Source organism: Mirounga angustirostris, unplaced genomic scaffold, assembly GCF_029215605.1.
Source record: "Mirounga angustirostris isolate CCGP_5_RB_7025 unplaced genomic scaffold, mMirAng1.0.hap1 SCAF_2, whole genome shotgun sequence".
Taxonomy (NCBI): Eukaryota; Metazoa; Chordata; class Mammalia; order Carnivora; family Phocidae; genus Mirounga; species Mirounga angustirostris.
In genome coordinates this window covers 170,124,487-170,139,119 of record NW_026991710.1, presented here as the reverse complement: position 1 = coordinate 170,139,119, position 14,633 = coordinate 170,124,487, and the positions used below count along the sequence as shown (strand labels likewise).

Here is a 14,633-nt window from a genome sequence, read left to right as displayed (position 1 = left end):
GAATTTAGTGTTTGTTCCTTATGCTTTTGTTTCCCACCTTTTGTTTCTTCTTTTTGTCATAAAAAGATTGAAAGTCCCTGCTGTATTCGTGTGCAGAACATAAAACATGAAGCTCTTCCTGAAAGGTAATTTTCCAAGAATGAAAAATATGAGAATAGTGTTTGATTGTTTGGTTTTCTGTCATTCAGTGTTGCATTAAAACAACCATTTTTCCATAACTATGAATGGCCTCACTCTCGAAAACTGTCAGTTACAAATGAAAAGCGATAACACTTTGAAAAGCAAAACCTTTCCCAAATCCCACTAGGTTTTCAGAAGAATTTGAAAACTAGTCAGTGGTACATATTCATAGACAAATGTATCCATTGTTGGGGGAAAAAATTAAGAAACAATTTCTAAGCTTCATCTTATCTACTATTTTCAGCAAAATATTACTTTTTTTTTATACTTTAGAATGAATAATTTTTATAAATCTTATAATCTAATCCTTTACATTTTTTCCTAGGGATATATTTGTTAGTTTTTGTCTGATTTGTGAATTTTAATAAGTAGAAGTTAGACACCATGAAGTAAAGTCTAGAAGTTGCCATCATTTACGGAGCCTTTTATATTCCTTTACTCAACAGATAATTGTTTATGTATATGTATATAAATATACACACACTATATATATGTATATATAAGTATATAGTTATATATTATGTTTATTTTTGGAACATATTTTGAAAATATAGTGAAAGCAAAACAATAAAAATTTAAATCCTTAATAATCTCATCACAGGTAGAGAACCATTGGACTAAATTTGGCCTCTTATATCGGAGTCCCATTGGAGAAACTGTTATCGTGGGAACAAGGGTCTTGTGCTAAATCTGGTTGTATGTTGCTTGTTTCTGTTCAGGAACAAGGCCTGCCATCAGAAATAGTGTGAAATCTCTGACTTAGACTCAATGTCAGAAGTCTGTTTTGTGTATAAGTCAAGGGAGAACCAAAATGGTGTTCATTTTAAAAACAAAAAGAACTTTCCCTGTGGCCTTGGGAGATAGGCCACTTGTGTTGGTATGGCTTAAAGAATAACTCCATCCCATGTATCAGAACAAACATGGTTTCTCCCTCATGAAAAGCATACACAAAGAATTACTTTAACCTGGCTTTGGGACCCGTTTTGTTAAACCAAGAATGCTATCTCTTTGTAGTTTGGTAGTTTCTTTGTATCTACATCTCAGAAAGCTCTTAGTCAAAGGCACATAAAAACAGGGATGTTGGGGGAATGCCTGGGTGGCTCAGTCGGTTAAGCATCTGCCTTCGGCTCAGGTCATGATCCCAGGGTCCTGGGATCAAGACCCGCGTTGGGCTCCCCACTCAGCGGGGAGTCTGCTTTTCCCTCTCCCTGCTCATTCTTTCTTATCCTCTCTCTCTGTCTCTCAAATAAATAAAATCTTTTAAAAATTCTTAGAAACAGGGATGTTGGAGCCAAGTAGGGCCAATGATTTAGTATAAATGTTAAAGTAAACTCTAAAATGTGAGTTCTGATGAAGATCTATTTATATCTCCCTGTTTTCAACTTGTATTCCGTGATGGCACATGCCATGACTTAGGTTGGAATGCCTTCTCCCATTTGTTCCCCCCCTTCAATTCCTGTGTCCAAATTGTGCTGAAATGTTTTCTTCCTTGTGATGTTTGCCATGAACGCTCCCAAGGAAAGTCAGGCTGGCTCTTTCCACAGTGCTCCTATGACATTTTGTGTATAGTTCCAATATACTGTTGGCATGTTTATCGTTGTTCTATATTTTTTGTCTCTAATTTAGTGTGTGAGCTCCTTGAGTAAATTAACTATGTCTTAGTGAACTTTGAATCTCCAATACAGAGTACATTGACTAACCTTAGTAGGCATGCACATGTACGTCAATTAAAAAAATGAACATATGAACATAAATTATGATAATTTGGAGAATAGTGAATGTCCTTTCATAAGCTCTACTGAAATCTAAGGTTTCTTGTTTGAGGAACAAAGAGTGACCCTTCATATTTCTTTGACTGTGTTGTAAGCATTGTTTACTATCTTCCACTCTGCAAAATTTAAGATCTGCTCAATGGAATAATATCCTAGGTTGATGAGATAGAAGATCGACACAGGTGAAGTGAACTATGCAAATGCAGTGATATATAAAACATTTCCATTTTTATGAGAGGTTGGGAAGAAGGCAGAATAGTTTGAGTTAAAAAAAAAAAGAAAACTTATTGAGGCGTAGGGAAAGAGTCTGTGTTTCATAAATTGCATTAAATATTTGCTATGTAAGATTCCGATTGTTGTTCTGCATTCAGTGGGTGCAGTGCATTCCCTATCTAATTAAATAACCATATGGAGACAAGCCACATTTCTGTAAACAAAAGCAAAGAACCCAGCTCTTTTGTGCTGTGTTAGATTATGTAACTTGGTTTCCCTCCTATGGCTTTCTGCTCCGACTTGCATATTGCCGTGGACGAGTATGCTTACAGACACTGAGTGGATTTTAAAGAGCTATTTCTAAGGTGCCTTGCTCATTTAAATATGACAGAGAGAGGGGCTCTGGAATACTGTAAAATCTCCTATGGTTAATAACTGCTTGCCTATTAAAGGCAATGGTTTTGGGATCTGGCCAGCAGGAAATCCATTGTATATCATCCTACTGCTTTGCAGGATGACCATGTGCCTGGTGTATGGTATAAGCATTTGCTACGTGTTTATTGAATAAATAAATGCTTCACAGCATGTGTTCCTGGGTTTTGACCTAACAAAATTATACTAACATACATATGGGTAGTAAATAGTAAAAACACATTACAAGCAACAATTCCATATCATGAGGGCTCTGGGTTGAAAATAAGAGTCGTAATCACAAAATTGAAATACAAATATTAGGATAATAAGCTTGGGAATGGAAGTCCTAGAGATCATAATTATAAATATCTTTCTTTTGTTTGCTGTTCTTTATCCAGGCAGTGGAAGTGGTGGCATACTGTATTTATGTAACATTTGGGCATTTACTGTGTATCTTTTATATATATTATCTCACTTTAATGTCACAAACCGCTGACTAATAAATTTCAGTTGCTCATTTTTATGAATGAGAAAATTGGAACCTCGTAGTTAAGTTACTCACCAAAGTTCACAGAGGTAACCCAGAGTTTAAGTCAGATTATTTGTTTCTAAAGTTCTTCACTCTTGCCAGATTTAGTCTTTGATTAATGGCAGAATTATTGGTTGGACATTGAAACAAATAGGAATGTTTTGTTCCAGTGAGAGTACAAGCATACTTTGGAGATAGAAGAGGAAAATAAGGGGCTCCTGGGTGGCTCAATTGTTAAGCATCTGCCTTTGGCTCGGGTCATGATCCCAGGGTCTGGCATCAAGCCCTGCATCGGGCTCTCTGCTCAGGGGGAAGCCTGCTTCTCTCTCTCCCACTCCCCCCGCTTATATTCCCTCTCTCGCTGTCTCTCACTCTGTCAAATAAATAAATAAAAAATCTTTAAAAAAAAAAAAGGAAAATAAAAAGAAGAAATGTGTTTCAAAGTACTCTTGTGGGTAAAAAGTGTGAAAATAATTTGGGATTTCTCAAAACCTGTTAAAGCTCAACTCCATTTGTACTCTAACGCTGTGCAATGCCAACATATTTTGCCGATAGCCCAGGGTCTTATGAATCCCACTTTGGAATGACTCTGGCCTCCAGTGTGCCCAATCCTGTTACAGACTTAACAGATCAACCAGTGGAATAGTGGCAGTTTTGCATGGTTAAACATGATAGAATGGCATTGCCCTGATGCCAGTCTCTTTCTTTCTGAGGTTCACTGTTTCCTGTAATACTCCTTGCTATTTTTTTTAAGATTTATTTCATTATTTTTATTTTTATTTTATTTTTTTAAAGATTTTATTTATTTATTTGACAGAGAGAGATACAGCGAGAGAGGGAACACAAGCAGGGAGGAGTGGGCGAGGGAGAAGCAGGCTTCCTGCCGAGCAGGGAGCCCGATGTGGGACTCGATCCCAGGACCCTGGGATCATGACCTGAGCCGAAGGCAGACGCTTAATGACTGAGCCACCCAGGCACCCCTATTTCGTTATTTTTAGAGAGAGAACAAGGGTGTGTGCCTGAGCACAGGGGCAGGGGCCAAGGGAGAAGAAGTTTAAGCAGACTTACCGCTGAGTGTGGGGCCCAACATGGGGTTCAATCTCAGGACCCTGAGGTCATGACCTGAGCTGAAACCAGGAGTCTGATGCTTAAGGGACTGCACCACCCAGGCACCCCTACTCCTTGTTATTTTTAATTGGAGTTTCAGTAGTTAAATATTCCTGCTCAGAGATGAAACAATTTCCAAATGAAATATTGAAAAAGCTTTCTCATTTTATTTTCAAACACATATTCTTCAACTTCGTTGTTTTCTTTCTTTTTTTTTTTTAAAGATTTTATTTATTTATTTTGAGAGAGAGAATGAGATAGAGAGCATGGGGGGGAGAGGGTCAGAGGGAGAATCAGACTCCCCGCCGAGCAGGGAGCCCAATGCAGGACTCAATCCCGGGACTCCAGGATCATGACCTGAGCTGAAGGCAGTCGCTTAACCAACTGAGCTACCCAGGCGCCCGAACTTCGTTGTTTTCTAACTTTAGTGAAGATACCTATTTTCAAACACGTATTCTTCAACTTCGTTGTTTTCTAACTTTAGTGAAGATACCTAGTCATTTGATCATAATTAGTTGAGTACTTTCTGTGTTCTTCTCTCAAGAATATTTTCTCAAGACCTTGTCTAGGATGTGCCCATAATATACCTGAAATCACAGTCCAACTAATGGGGTAACTGTGTGAGTGATCTTTAAGATGAATATTATACTTAATTGTAGGCTGTGAGGTACCACACAGGTAATGTATCATTTTATATCTTTTTTTGGTTTTATGAACTGCATGCTACTGCCATAAGGCACTCACTAAATTACTGCACCAGACTTCGAAGGGTCCATTCATCTGAACTAAAATGGAATTGTGAGGTGATTGGAGTCAGAGTTCTTTCAAATTCTGAGCCCCATTGACTAGCTGGATCACCTTAGACAAGGCACAGAATCGAAGCATTTCCTCAAATGCAAACAGGATACTGTGCCCACCACAGAGAGTTGATACGGAGCTTAAGTGACTTAATCCACACAGAAGGTGTGTCACCATAATCTGTAATCATTCAATACCTAGCTGCTCTTACTTTACTGTGTGATATCCTAGTTTCCTTGGTTTTTAGCTGTCCAAAATCAGTGACACTGAGAGCATTGAATTTAATAAAATAAAGCTTGGAGCCCTGGCTTTGTTGAAGAAGGAAGATCTAGTTGTATCAGTGAGGAATATCTTCTTCAGAAACAACAGAAAATCTGAGTGTTAGTAGCTTAAATAAGTAAAGATTTAAAAAAAATTGTCTGGAGGTAGATGCTCTGTGGTGTTATTTCAGCCTCTGTGTTGTCTGCTCCTCTGGGACTTTTTTTCCTCTTGATCTTCCCTAGTTAAGGCAGGGACAAAAGGGAGAAGGGACAGAACCTACCAGACCTGTTTCCTTTATCAGGAAAATGAAAGCTTTCTCAGGAATCTCTGCTTATGACTCATTGGCTAGATGGCTGTCACGTGACTGTTCCTGCCTGCAAAAGAGTAAACTGAGTCCATGACTTCTCCAGCCTCTATTGTAAAAGCAAGTATGGGAAAAGGCAGTTGACTGGGTCATATAGTTGCCAGCATTCATCACACCAGGTTTAAAACTTTTCTTTGAATTAGAAAGCAGGGGCAGATGTATTGAGGTCAGTAGGTACATTTACCCTGAAGCCCAGAAGTATTCAGGCAGGCTTCCATAAAACCATTTATTAAAGTAAATTGCCCTCCACCCCCAACACCTCCAAAGAAGAGGATTTGTTGGCAAATTCTAAGCCCCTGAAAAGTACTCAAGTCACTTCCTTTCTTTCAGTCACATCCCTTTTGCTTTGATGAATCCCCTGAGAATTTCCTGAGCAATTACGTTCTAAGCCAGAAGGTGGGGTTGAGCCCAGCGGGCCTCCTTGGGGCAAAATGGAGGTAGGTGACTCCCAGCCTTGTGGGGTAAGGAAGGGGTATCATCCTGGAGGTCAGCCTGTAGGGAGAACCCAGCCTTCTTGCAGCACCAAAGCCATCTGAAGGGCAGGGCATTATTGTAATGCGAACTTGATCCTGAGCCCATGGTGAAACCTAGGGGAGGGGAAGTGGGACTAGGGGAACAGTGTTAGGTAAATACCACTCCCAACACTTCACTATACAAAACAAAAAACAAAACAAACAAAAACAACAAAAAACAAAAATCAAACCAAAACAAGCAAACAAAAAAATCACTTATTTCATTTCTTTGTTGGAAGGATACAAATAAATGGTAATATGTATGCAAATATACCTATGATCTCACCTTCCCACTGCCACCCTTGATAAATTGATTTTTTCCTTTGTTCCTTGTTTTCATGGATCCTGGCCCTTTTTGTATACATATATGACTCTGACATGTCTTCAGTAATAATTAAGATGTAATGTTACAATTTGCCTCTCCCCCAGCACCTCCTCTGAGCATTAGGATTGACTGATTCTTTTTTTTTTCCTGATAAGGATCTATTTATTTTTTTATTATGTTATGTTAATCACCATGCATTACATCTTTAGTTTTTGATGTAGTGTTCCATGATTCATTGTCTGCGTATAACACCCAGTGCTCCATTCAGTACGTGCCCTCTTTTTTTTTTTTTTTTAATATTTTATTTATTTATTTGAGAGAAAGAGAGAGAGACAGAGAAACAGCATGAGAGGGGAGAGGGTCAGAGGGAGAAGCAGGCTCCCTGCCGAGCCAGGAGCCCGATGTGGGACTCGATCCCAGGACTCCGGGATCATGACCTGAGCCGAAGGCAGTCGCTTAACCAACTGAGCCACCCAGGCGCCCAGTACGTGCCCTCTTTAATACCCATCACCGGGCTAACCCACCCCCCCACCCCCCTCCCCTCTAGAACCCTCACTTTGTTCTCAGAGTCCATCATCTCTCACGGTTCATCTCCCCCTCCGATTTCCCCCCCTTCATTCTTCCCTTCCTGCTATCTTCTTCTTCTTCTTCTTCTTTCTTCTTCTTTTTTTTTTAAACATATAATGTATTATTTGTTTCAGAGGTACAGGTCTGTGCTTCAACAGAGGATTGACTGATTCTTAATGGAGGTCCTTGAGATAGTCAGGACACTTACCCACCTACTTTTCTTTTTCTTTTTTTTCCTAAAGATTTTTATTTATTTGAGAGAGAGAATGAGATAGAGAGAGAGAACATGAGACGGGGGAGGGTCAGAGGGAGAAGGAGACTCCCCGCCCAGCAGGGAGCCCGATGCGGGACTCGATCCCGGGACTCCAGGATCATGACCTGAGCTGAAGGCAGTCGCTTAACCAACTGAGCCACCCAGGCGCCCCCCCCCCCCCTACTTTTCTATTCCACTCTTCTGCTCTGTTTCAGGTGAAAGCTGAACTTGTTACTTTATTTAAAGGGTATTTATTAAAATAGCAGGAGAGTAGCCTAATTGCTTTTAGATCTCTGTTTTGTGAATTGGATGGTTTAAACTTGATTTGTGATCTAATGCCTTTGTCATTTTATTGATTCTGAATAAATGTGGCCTTACTATTTATTTAGGGTTAGTTATGATGCTCCTTGCCCCTGTTTTAGTAGTTACTTTGGACATTGCTGCATTGTTACTAGTTAAGCAAAATTCATCCTTCGGAATGTATGTCTGTGGCTATTCATTCAGGCTACCGCCTTATGGTTTGGATATTCTTTATCAGGTGACCCTTTTCTGCAGCAGTGAATTACTTTGGACAGAACTCAAGCCTGTGATGGGAGTGTGAGCTGTTTGATGTCCATATAAAATCTTTTAATACCTTTGTCATTTCCTCTAATGCATGGATTTACAAAAGCCTGAGGGGACTTAGTATTTATTGAAGATGAAAATTGGCATGAGCAGTCAGTAACAAAATGAATTAATATATGATCTATTTTATGAAGTCCATTGTAAATGTAATTTAAAACATTTAAAAAAAAAACCCTCTAGAGATTCTGTCCTGAAACCCTTCTTATTCCATATGGCATATACACGTTTTATTTTCTGAGTGACTGTGTTGGTACTTTTATGACATAAATTGTTTATTCTCTTGCTATTTAGGGCATTTGCTTTCTGATGAATTTTTGGTACATCCAGTTATGTATGAGCTGACTTTTCTATTACAAATGCATTTTAAAGCTTATAGTATCTTTTTTTTTAAAGATTTTATTTATTTATTTGACAGAGAGAGACACAGCGAGAGAGGGAACACAAGCAGGGGGAGTGGGAGAGGGAGAAGCAGGCTTCTCGCAGAGCAGGGAGCCCGATGTGGGACTCGATCCCAGGACCCTGGGATCATGACCTGAGCTGAAGGCAGACGCCTTATGATTGAGCCACACAGGCGCTCCTGAAGCTATAGTATTTTAAACTCTTTGTTGTGTGAGATTTCCCCCCTTATGTTGATGTATTTAGTGGAAAAAACTAGTTTGGAGATTCAAACTCTTGTTTAATTCATTGTGGGGGCACGAGTGGTGCTCGTGTGTTCCCACTGGCAAGGCATGTTTTTCATAACTCACTTCCTTTTATTTCCTAGAATTAGAGGCAACCATACCTCTTGTGCCCTAGTCCCTCCCTCTTGATTTGCATTTGAGAATGCCCCAAGTCTTAAAATATTACCCCCTAATATTGTGGCTTAGGTTTACCTTTGACGGTGCTTACTTGATATAGCTGATTGGCTTAAGTGTGAATAGTAAGAGGCTCAGTTGTTTGTTCTGAATGACACTGAAGGGGCACAGAGAACCAGGTGAAATCACAGGACGCATCCTGTCTGTCACCTAGGCTTGCGCCGGATGAACTGGGTTGTTCTTCCAGGGCTTTCGCTAGGTTCCTTTCCCAGCTTCCTCCTGGAGATTGGTTTGCTTTGAATATGAATAATCCTTTTCAGGGCATAGTTGATCTCAGTACTGTGAAATTCTTGCTTTCTTTGTTCGTTCTTTGGAGTGGCCATGGAAGGCACACTTGTTCCTTCTGGTCATTTCCACAGTGCTTAGTGTTCAGACCTTGCTCCCCTTGACTTTGCCGTAGTTTCCCAGGACTTAAGTCCTTGCTAAGTGTAGTGAAGAGGTAATGAAGCAAAATCTTGGCTTCTGCTTTTCCCTTTTTATTTTGCTTCTCTCTACTCATCAGTTCCTTAAATTTAGGGGAGAATCATGTCCATTTTTTATCTTTGAAGAAACATAAATATAGGTCCCAAAGTAAAAGCTCACGGCTATTTTAGGGATTCGTTTTAGTTTGTCACCTTGGAAGTGAGATTCGCAGTATATCGAGGGGAATGTTGGGGGCAGAGAATAGAGCTGTGGGCCAGTGGAACAAATGTACATTCCTTTTAGAAGGTTCAGTAAGTTGGTAGGTTTTGGAGAAAACTCTTTCTAAGGTAGAATATTAGCCAGCCTCCAGTTTCAGAGGTAGAGAAGGCAGACGATTTGGAATTTTTTTCACATGTCTTAAGACTAAGTACCCTCCAACAACATGGTCATTATCCACACTCAGTTATGGCAGAACAAAAGCTATTTCCACCATTATTTCAAAGTTTTGAGGCAGTTCGGGGCCTCATTGAACCCCTTGAGGTAACCACTCACCAAACTGAATCTTAAGTTCATCCTCTCATCCCCCAGATGTTGTCTCTGTTCTTTCAGCAAAGACCTGCAGACTCAAAAGTGTGGTTTGAGGATGTCTCCTATTTATTATTTTCCCTTGTCTCATGACCCTGAAGGTGTGTCCAGCTAGAAGTACCATATTATACTAGTTCAGCCTCTAGAAGAGAATTCATCTGCATAGGTTGTATCGATAGGATGCAGTATTTTTCAGCACAGATTCTTAGAGCTGGTGTGGGTTACGCTTTGCATCCTGATGCATGTGCTGTTGATGTAGGCAGTGTTCTCATGGCCTCTTTGATTTTGCAGGAACTGACAATGGCGAAGCCCTTCCTGAGTCCATCCCCTCAGCTCCTGGGACGTTGCCTCATTTCATAGAGGAGCCAGATGATGCTTATATCATCAAGAGCAACCCCATTGCACTGAGGTGCAAAGCAAGGCCAGCCATGCAGATATTCTTTAAATGTAATGGCGAGTGGGTCCATCAAAATGAGCATGTCTCCGAAGAGAGTCTGGATGAGAGTTCAGGTAAGAATGTGAAGCCATTCTTATATCCTCCCCTGGTATCCTCACATTGTCGTATGGCTGGGAAAAACTTTGTGAGCCACCCACCAGTGATTTATTTGAATGAGGTCATAATAACATCATCCAGGAATATTAGGTGCTATCGTATGCTTATTTTTTTTAATTTAAATTCAATTAGCCAACGTGTAGTACATCATTAGTTTCAGATGTAGTGTTCAACAACTCATCAGTTTTGTATAACACCCAGTGCTCTTCCCATCACGTGCCTTCCTTAATGCCCATCACCAGTTACCCTATCCCCCACCCACCTCCCCTCCAGCAACCCTCAGTTTGTTTCCTAGAGTTAAGAGTCTCTCATGGTTTTCCTCCCTGTCTGATGACTTCCCATTCAGTTTTCACTCCCTTCCCCTATGGTCCTCTGCCCTGTTTCTTATCATATGTTTAAATGACTCTACAGCTCCTTTGCTAGCCTATTCTAGGAGGGTAAAGGGGCATTTTTATCTCCCTGCTCTATATAACTTCAGCATCCAATTTTGTATGGAAGTTAATATTCTTACTGGAAATAAAACCTACAAGTCACTGCTTTCATTTTCTCCATTCTAAATATTTTGGAAGGCAAATCTTCCACTGAGCACCTCTTTAAGCAATATAATTTCAGTTTATTTAGTCTTTCCTCCTAGATCTTATTCTTGTATACGTCATTCTCCGTGGTCGGTGGTTTCTGAGTCTCCTTTAAGTTCTTTTGATTACTGTGTAATGGCAGAGCCCAAATTTGATTGTCAAATTTGAATAGGATCTCCAGTATGAAAGAATTTAGGGACCATCTTTATTAATATGGCTGATTTGGTCTATGAGTGGGGGATGATGAGAATAATGACCATATTGGTTAGTGTTTATTGAGCACTTACTATGTACCAGGTCTCATCTAAGCATTTAACAGACCTTATAGACCTTCCTATCTCACTGTCCTTCCAACAGTCCTCTGGGATAAATGACACTATCATTACCTTCTTATAGATTAGGAAATTGAGACTCAGAGACATTAAGTAAACCACGGATTTGTCCTGATCTGAAAGCAAGATCATTTGACTTAAAACTTGCAAAATTTAGGGGTGCCTGTGTGGCTCAGTCAGGTTAAGCATCTGGCTCTTGATTTTGGCTCAGGTCATGATCTCAGGGTCATGGAATTGAGACCCAAGCTCAGCAAGCAGTCTGCTTCTTCTCCCTCTGCTCTTCCCCCTGCTTGTGTGTGCGCGCACTCTCTCTCTCTCTCTCAAATAATAAATAGATTTAAAAAAAAAACCTGCAGAATTTATAACTTGTTAAATTTTAGTGTGTAACAGAAACAGTATATGCTTTTGAACTTTGGCTCTTCAGACTAACTGAAAATTTAGCTTCACCCTAAAACCAGTGTGCTCTCACCCTAGATCATTGTTCTTATTAGTCCCCATTCACTGTCTAGATAACAGAGTTCAAATATGTCAAAAAGCCTGAGTATAATTTGGAAGTTTCAAATCAGCTTAATTTATTAACTATATGCCACTGCTACTCAATGCTAAAGGCCTTGCAGAGTGTTCAAAGAATGGTAAGATGCAAACAGCGATCTCTAGGACTTTACACCTATTGATAGGTAGAAGTCCAGTATACCCATAAGTGCACTTATCCTATGGAGGATTAAAAAAAAAAAAGATTATGCCCAATTAGGATTATCAGGAAAAGTGTGGAATCCATAGCATTTGAAAGGGACGTCTATGACTACTTAATTCAAATTAAGTAACTGAATTAATTTATTAATTGATGCTACACTAAATGGGAGAGAGAGAGGGATCTCTCTGGCTTGGAGGTCAACATTAGCAAATGAAAGAAAGCTTAATATCTGTTCAGCAGGAAGTTTGATTTGGTTGAAATAGAAAATGGATGTGGAAACTGGCAAATTCAGTTCAATCAAGGGCTCAAAAGGCCTCAAATAGGAAGTGAGGGGTTCCTTACTTAATTTTATGAATCTTGGTGGTAGTGGGGATTGATTATATTGACATATGGGAATGCAGTGTCTGGAGCTCTGCTTCAAGGAGCGAATCTGGTGCAAGTGTTTGGGAAGGTAAGAAGAAATGAGAATGGATGAGTTAGGAGACTTTATATTTCAGTTGAGGGAAGGAAAGGTCTGCCTCTAGAGTGGTGGCCACAAAAATAAGAACTACATTTCTGGTATGAGAAGCACTTTAACAAATCAGACTGAATAGCTGACGGAATGAATGAATGAATAAATGAATGGAGAATATGGAGGAATAACAATCCCAACAGAAGCAGAAGGGGGATGCTATTGATGTAAGTAATTATATCAGCAAGGAGAGAAGGCTGAGATCATTGGACAAGCTGAATTTGAAATATTTATGGGATATAAGGAAGAGGTGTAGATCTGGAGTTTGTAGAGCTCCAAGATAGAAGAGTCAGTTTGGTAGTCATCAGGAAAGGATGAAGCCATGAAGACAAAGGAGTTGTCAAGAGAGAATGGGTAATATGAAAAGGAAATGGATCCAGAGCGCTACTTCTTTAGGAGTCAGGAGGAGGAATATCAGCTGCCAGCAAGGAAGCAAGCAGAAAAGAGTATGCTCTCTTCCAAAGCAAAAAAGTGAAACTTGTTTCAAAAAGATCTTTGGGCAATACTCTGTTTCTTCCTGGGAATCGATAAAGAAGAACGCAAAGAACTAAACCTATATAAATAGTGCTAAACATTATACAGTTCTGAACTCATTTGGGATTGCATTATGGATGCATAACTTCAGAAGGTAAAGAAACACCTAAAATCTTATCACAATTCCCTGTTGCAGTTTGGAACTGGTATGAGGAAGGGAAAAAAAAAAAGTGCCTGTTTTCGAGATGTTCTTCAGACCAAAACATGCTCAGAATTGTGGAATTTAAATGTCAGAACTGGAAGGGACCTTAGTGATAACCTAACAGGCCTGTTTTACACAATAAAAATCTTAAATTCCAAGAGCTACAACTAGTTTATGGCATAGCTACTTCTAGAACCCAGATATCCTGGGGCACCTGGCTGGCTCAGTTGGTAGAGTGTGCAACTCTTAATCTTGGGGTTGAGTTTGAGTCCCACATTGGGTGTAGAGATTACTTAAAAATAAAATCTTATTTTTTTAAAGATTTTATTCATTTGAGAGAGGTGGAGACAGAGACAGAAAGAGCACAATTGGGGAGAGACAGAGGGAGAGGGAGAAGCAGGATCCCCCACTGAGCTGGGAGCCTGACCTGGGGCTCGATCCCAGGACCTGGAGATCATGACCTGAGCTGAAGGCAGATGCTTAACCATCTGAGCCACCCAGGCACCCCTAAAAATAAAATCTTAAAGAAAAACAAAATAGAACCCAGATCTCTACTCTCTACTTTACATATGGTTTCCTGTTCTCCTTCCTAGTCAGAATATTGACAAATTCCCTTACTGATGTAAGGATGTGTTTCAGCACATGGCTCCTCATTTTCCATCCTGAGCCTGTTTCATATTTCTGTTTCCCAAGTGTATAATCCCATAGCTATTCCATTGGGATTTCTTTATCCCTCATCATTTCTGCCATTTCTGTGAGGGCTAATCCTTTATTCTAGGTCATGTTTCTGGCACTGTTAGGCAAGAGTTTATAGCAACTGAAGACAGAGATATATATTACAGGTATAGTATCCTTCTTAAAAAAAAAAAAAAGGATTTGGCATAATCAAGGCAAAGGAGGAAGACAAATCAAATCTTGGTGTCACCAAAGTTTCTGCTTTTGTGCTCCCAGGGTTGGGATCTTGTATACTCCTTGTGTTGGGAGAGACTGAGTCACAAACAAAGCAGCCCCATTTATCTTGGTGTGAAAACTTCAAAGGAAGTCTCTGAAATCTGGGAGAGGACAACAAAGGGAACAGCATTTGCCATGTGGGCAAAAGCCTGTAAAACAATGGGAGAATATGAAAGGCTTATATATCTTATATTCAATTAGTCCAACTGGAAAGGACTCAAGTACCAGTGGCTCAGTGAGGCTCTGTGTTTTATTGTCAGATGTTTCTGGCTTAGATTTTGTCCAGTAATGAACTCAAAATGGCAGAATTCCATTGGGTAAACTCCAAATGAAAGCTAGGAAGAACACTGAAAAATGGCCAGATATTTTTTTATACCACTCCTAGGAAATCCTATATCCATTCTCATAGAAAGACCTCTTGATAAGTAGTGCAAGCCAATTTAACACTGTGCCCTCTTGTAATTTTGCAATGTTCTGTTTTGCTATTGCTTCCCCCTTTTAATTCCCCTAGCATTGCTAGGCAACTCCATGTCTTGCAGATAGCAGCGCTGATTACATTCTCTGTTTCCATGTAAAAGTCT

The 14,633-nt window shown here is 39.8% G+C and overlaps 1 protein-coding gene across 2 annotated transcripts in view; it reads left to right on the top strand.

Moving 5' to 3' along the window:
• Nucleotides 1-14,633, top strand: part of UNC5D (unc-5 netrin receptor D) — a 541,726-nt gene that overhangs the window by 304,497 nt on the left and 222,596 nt on the right. For both annotated transcript variants that reach the window (XM_054508603.2, XM_045879822.2), the window contains exon 2: nt 10,052-10,270. In XM_054508603.2, the coding sequence (XP_054364578.1) occupies nt 10,052-10,270 (219 nt within the window). The remainder of the gene's footprint in view (nt 1-10,051; nt 10,271-14,633) is intronic.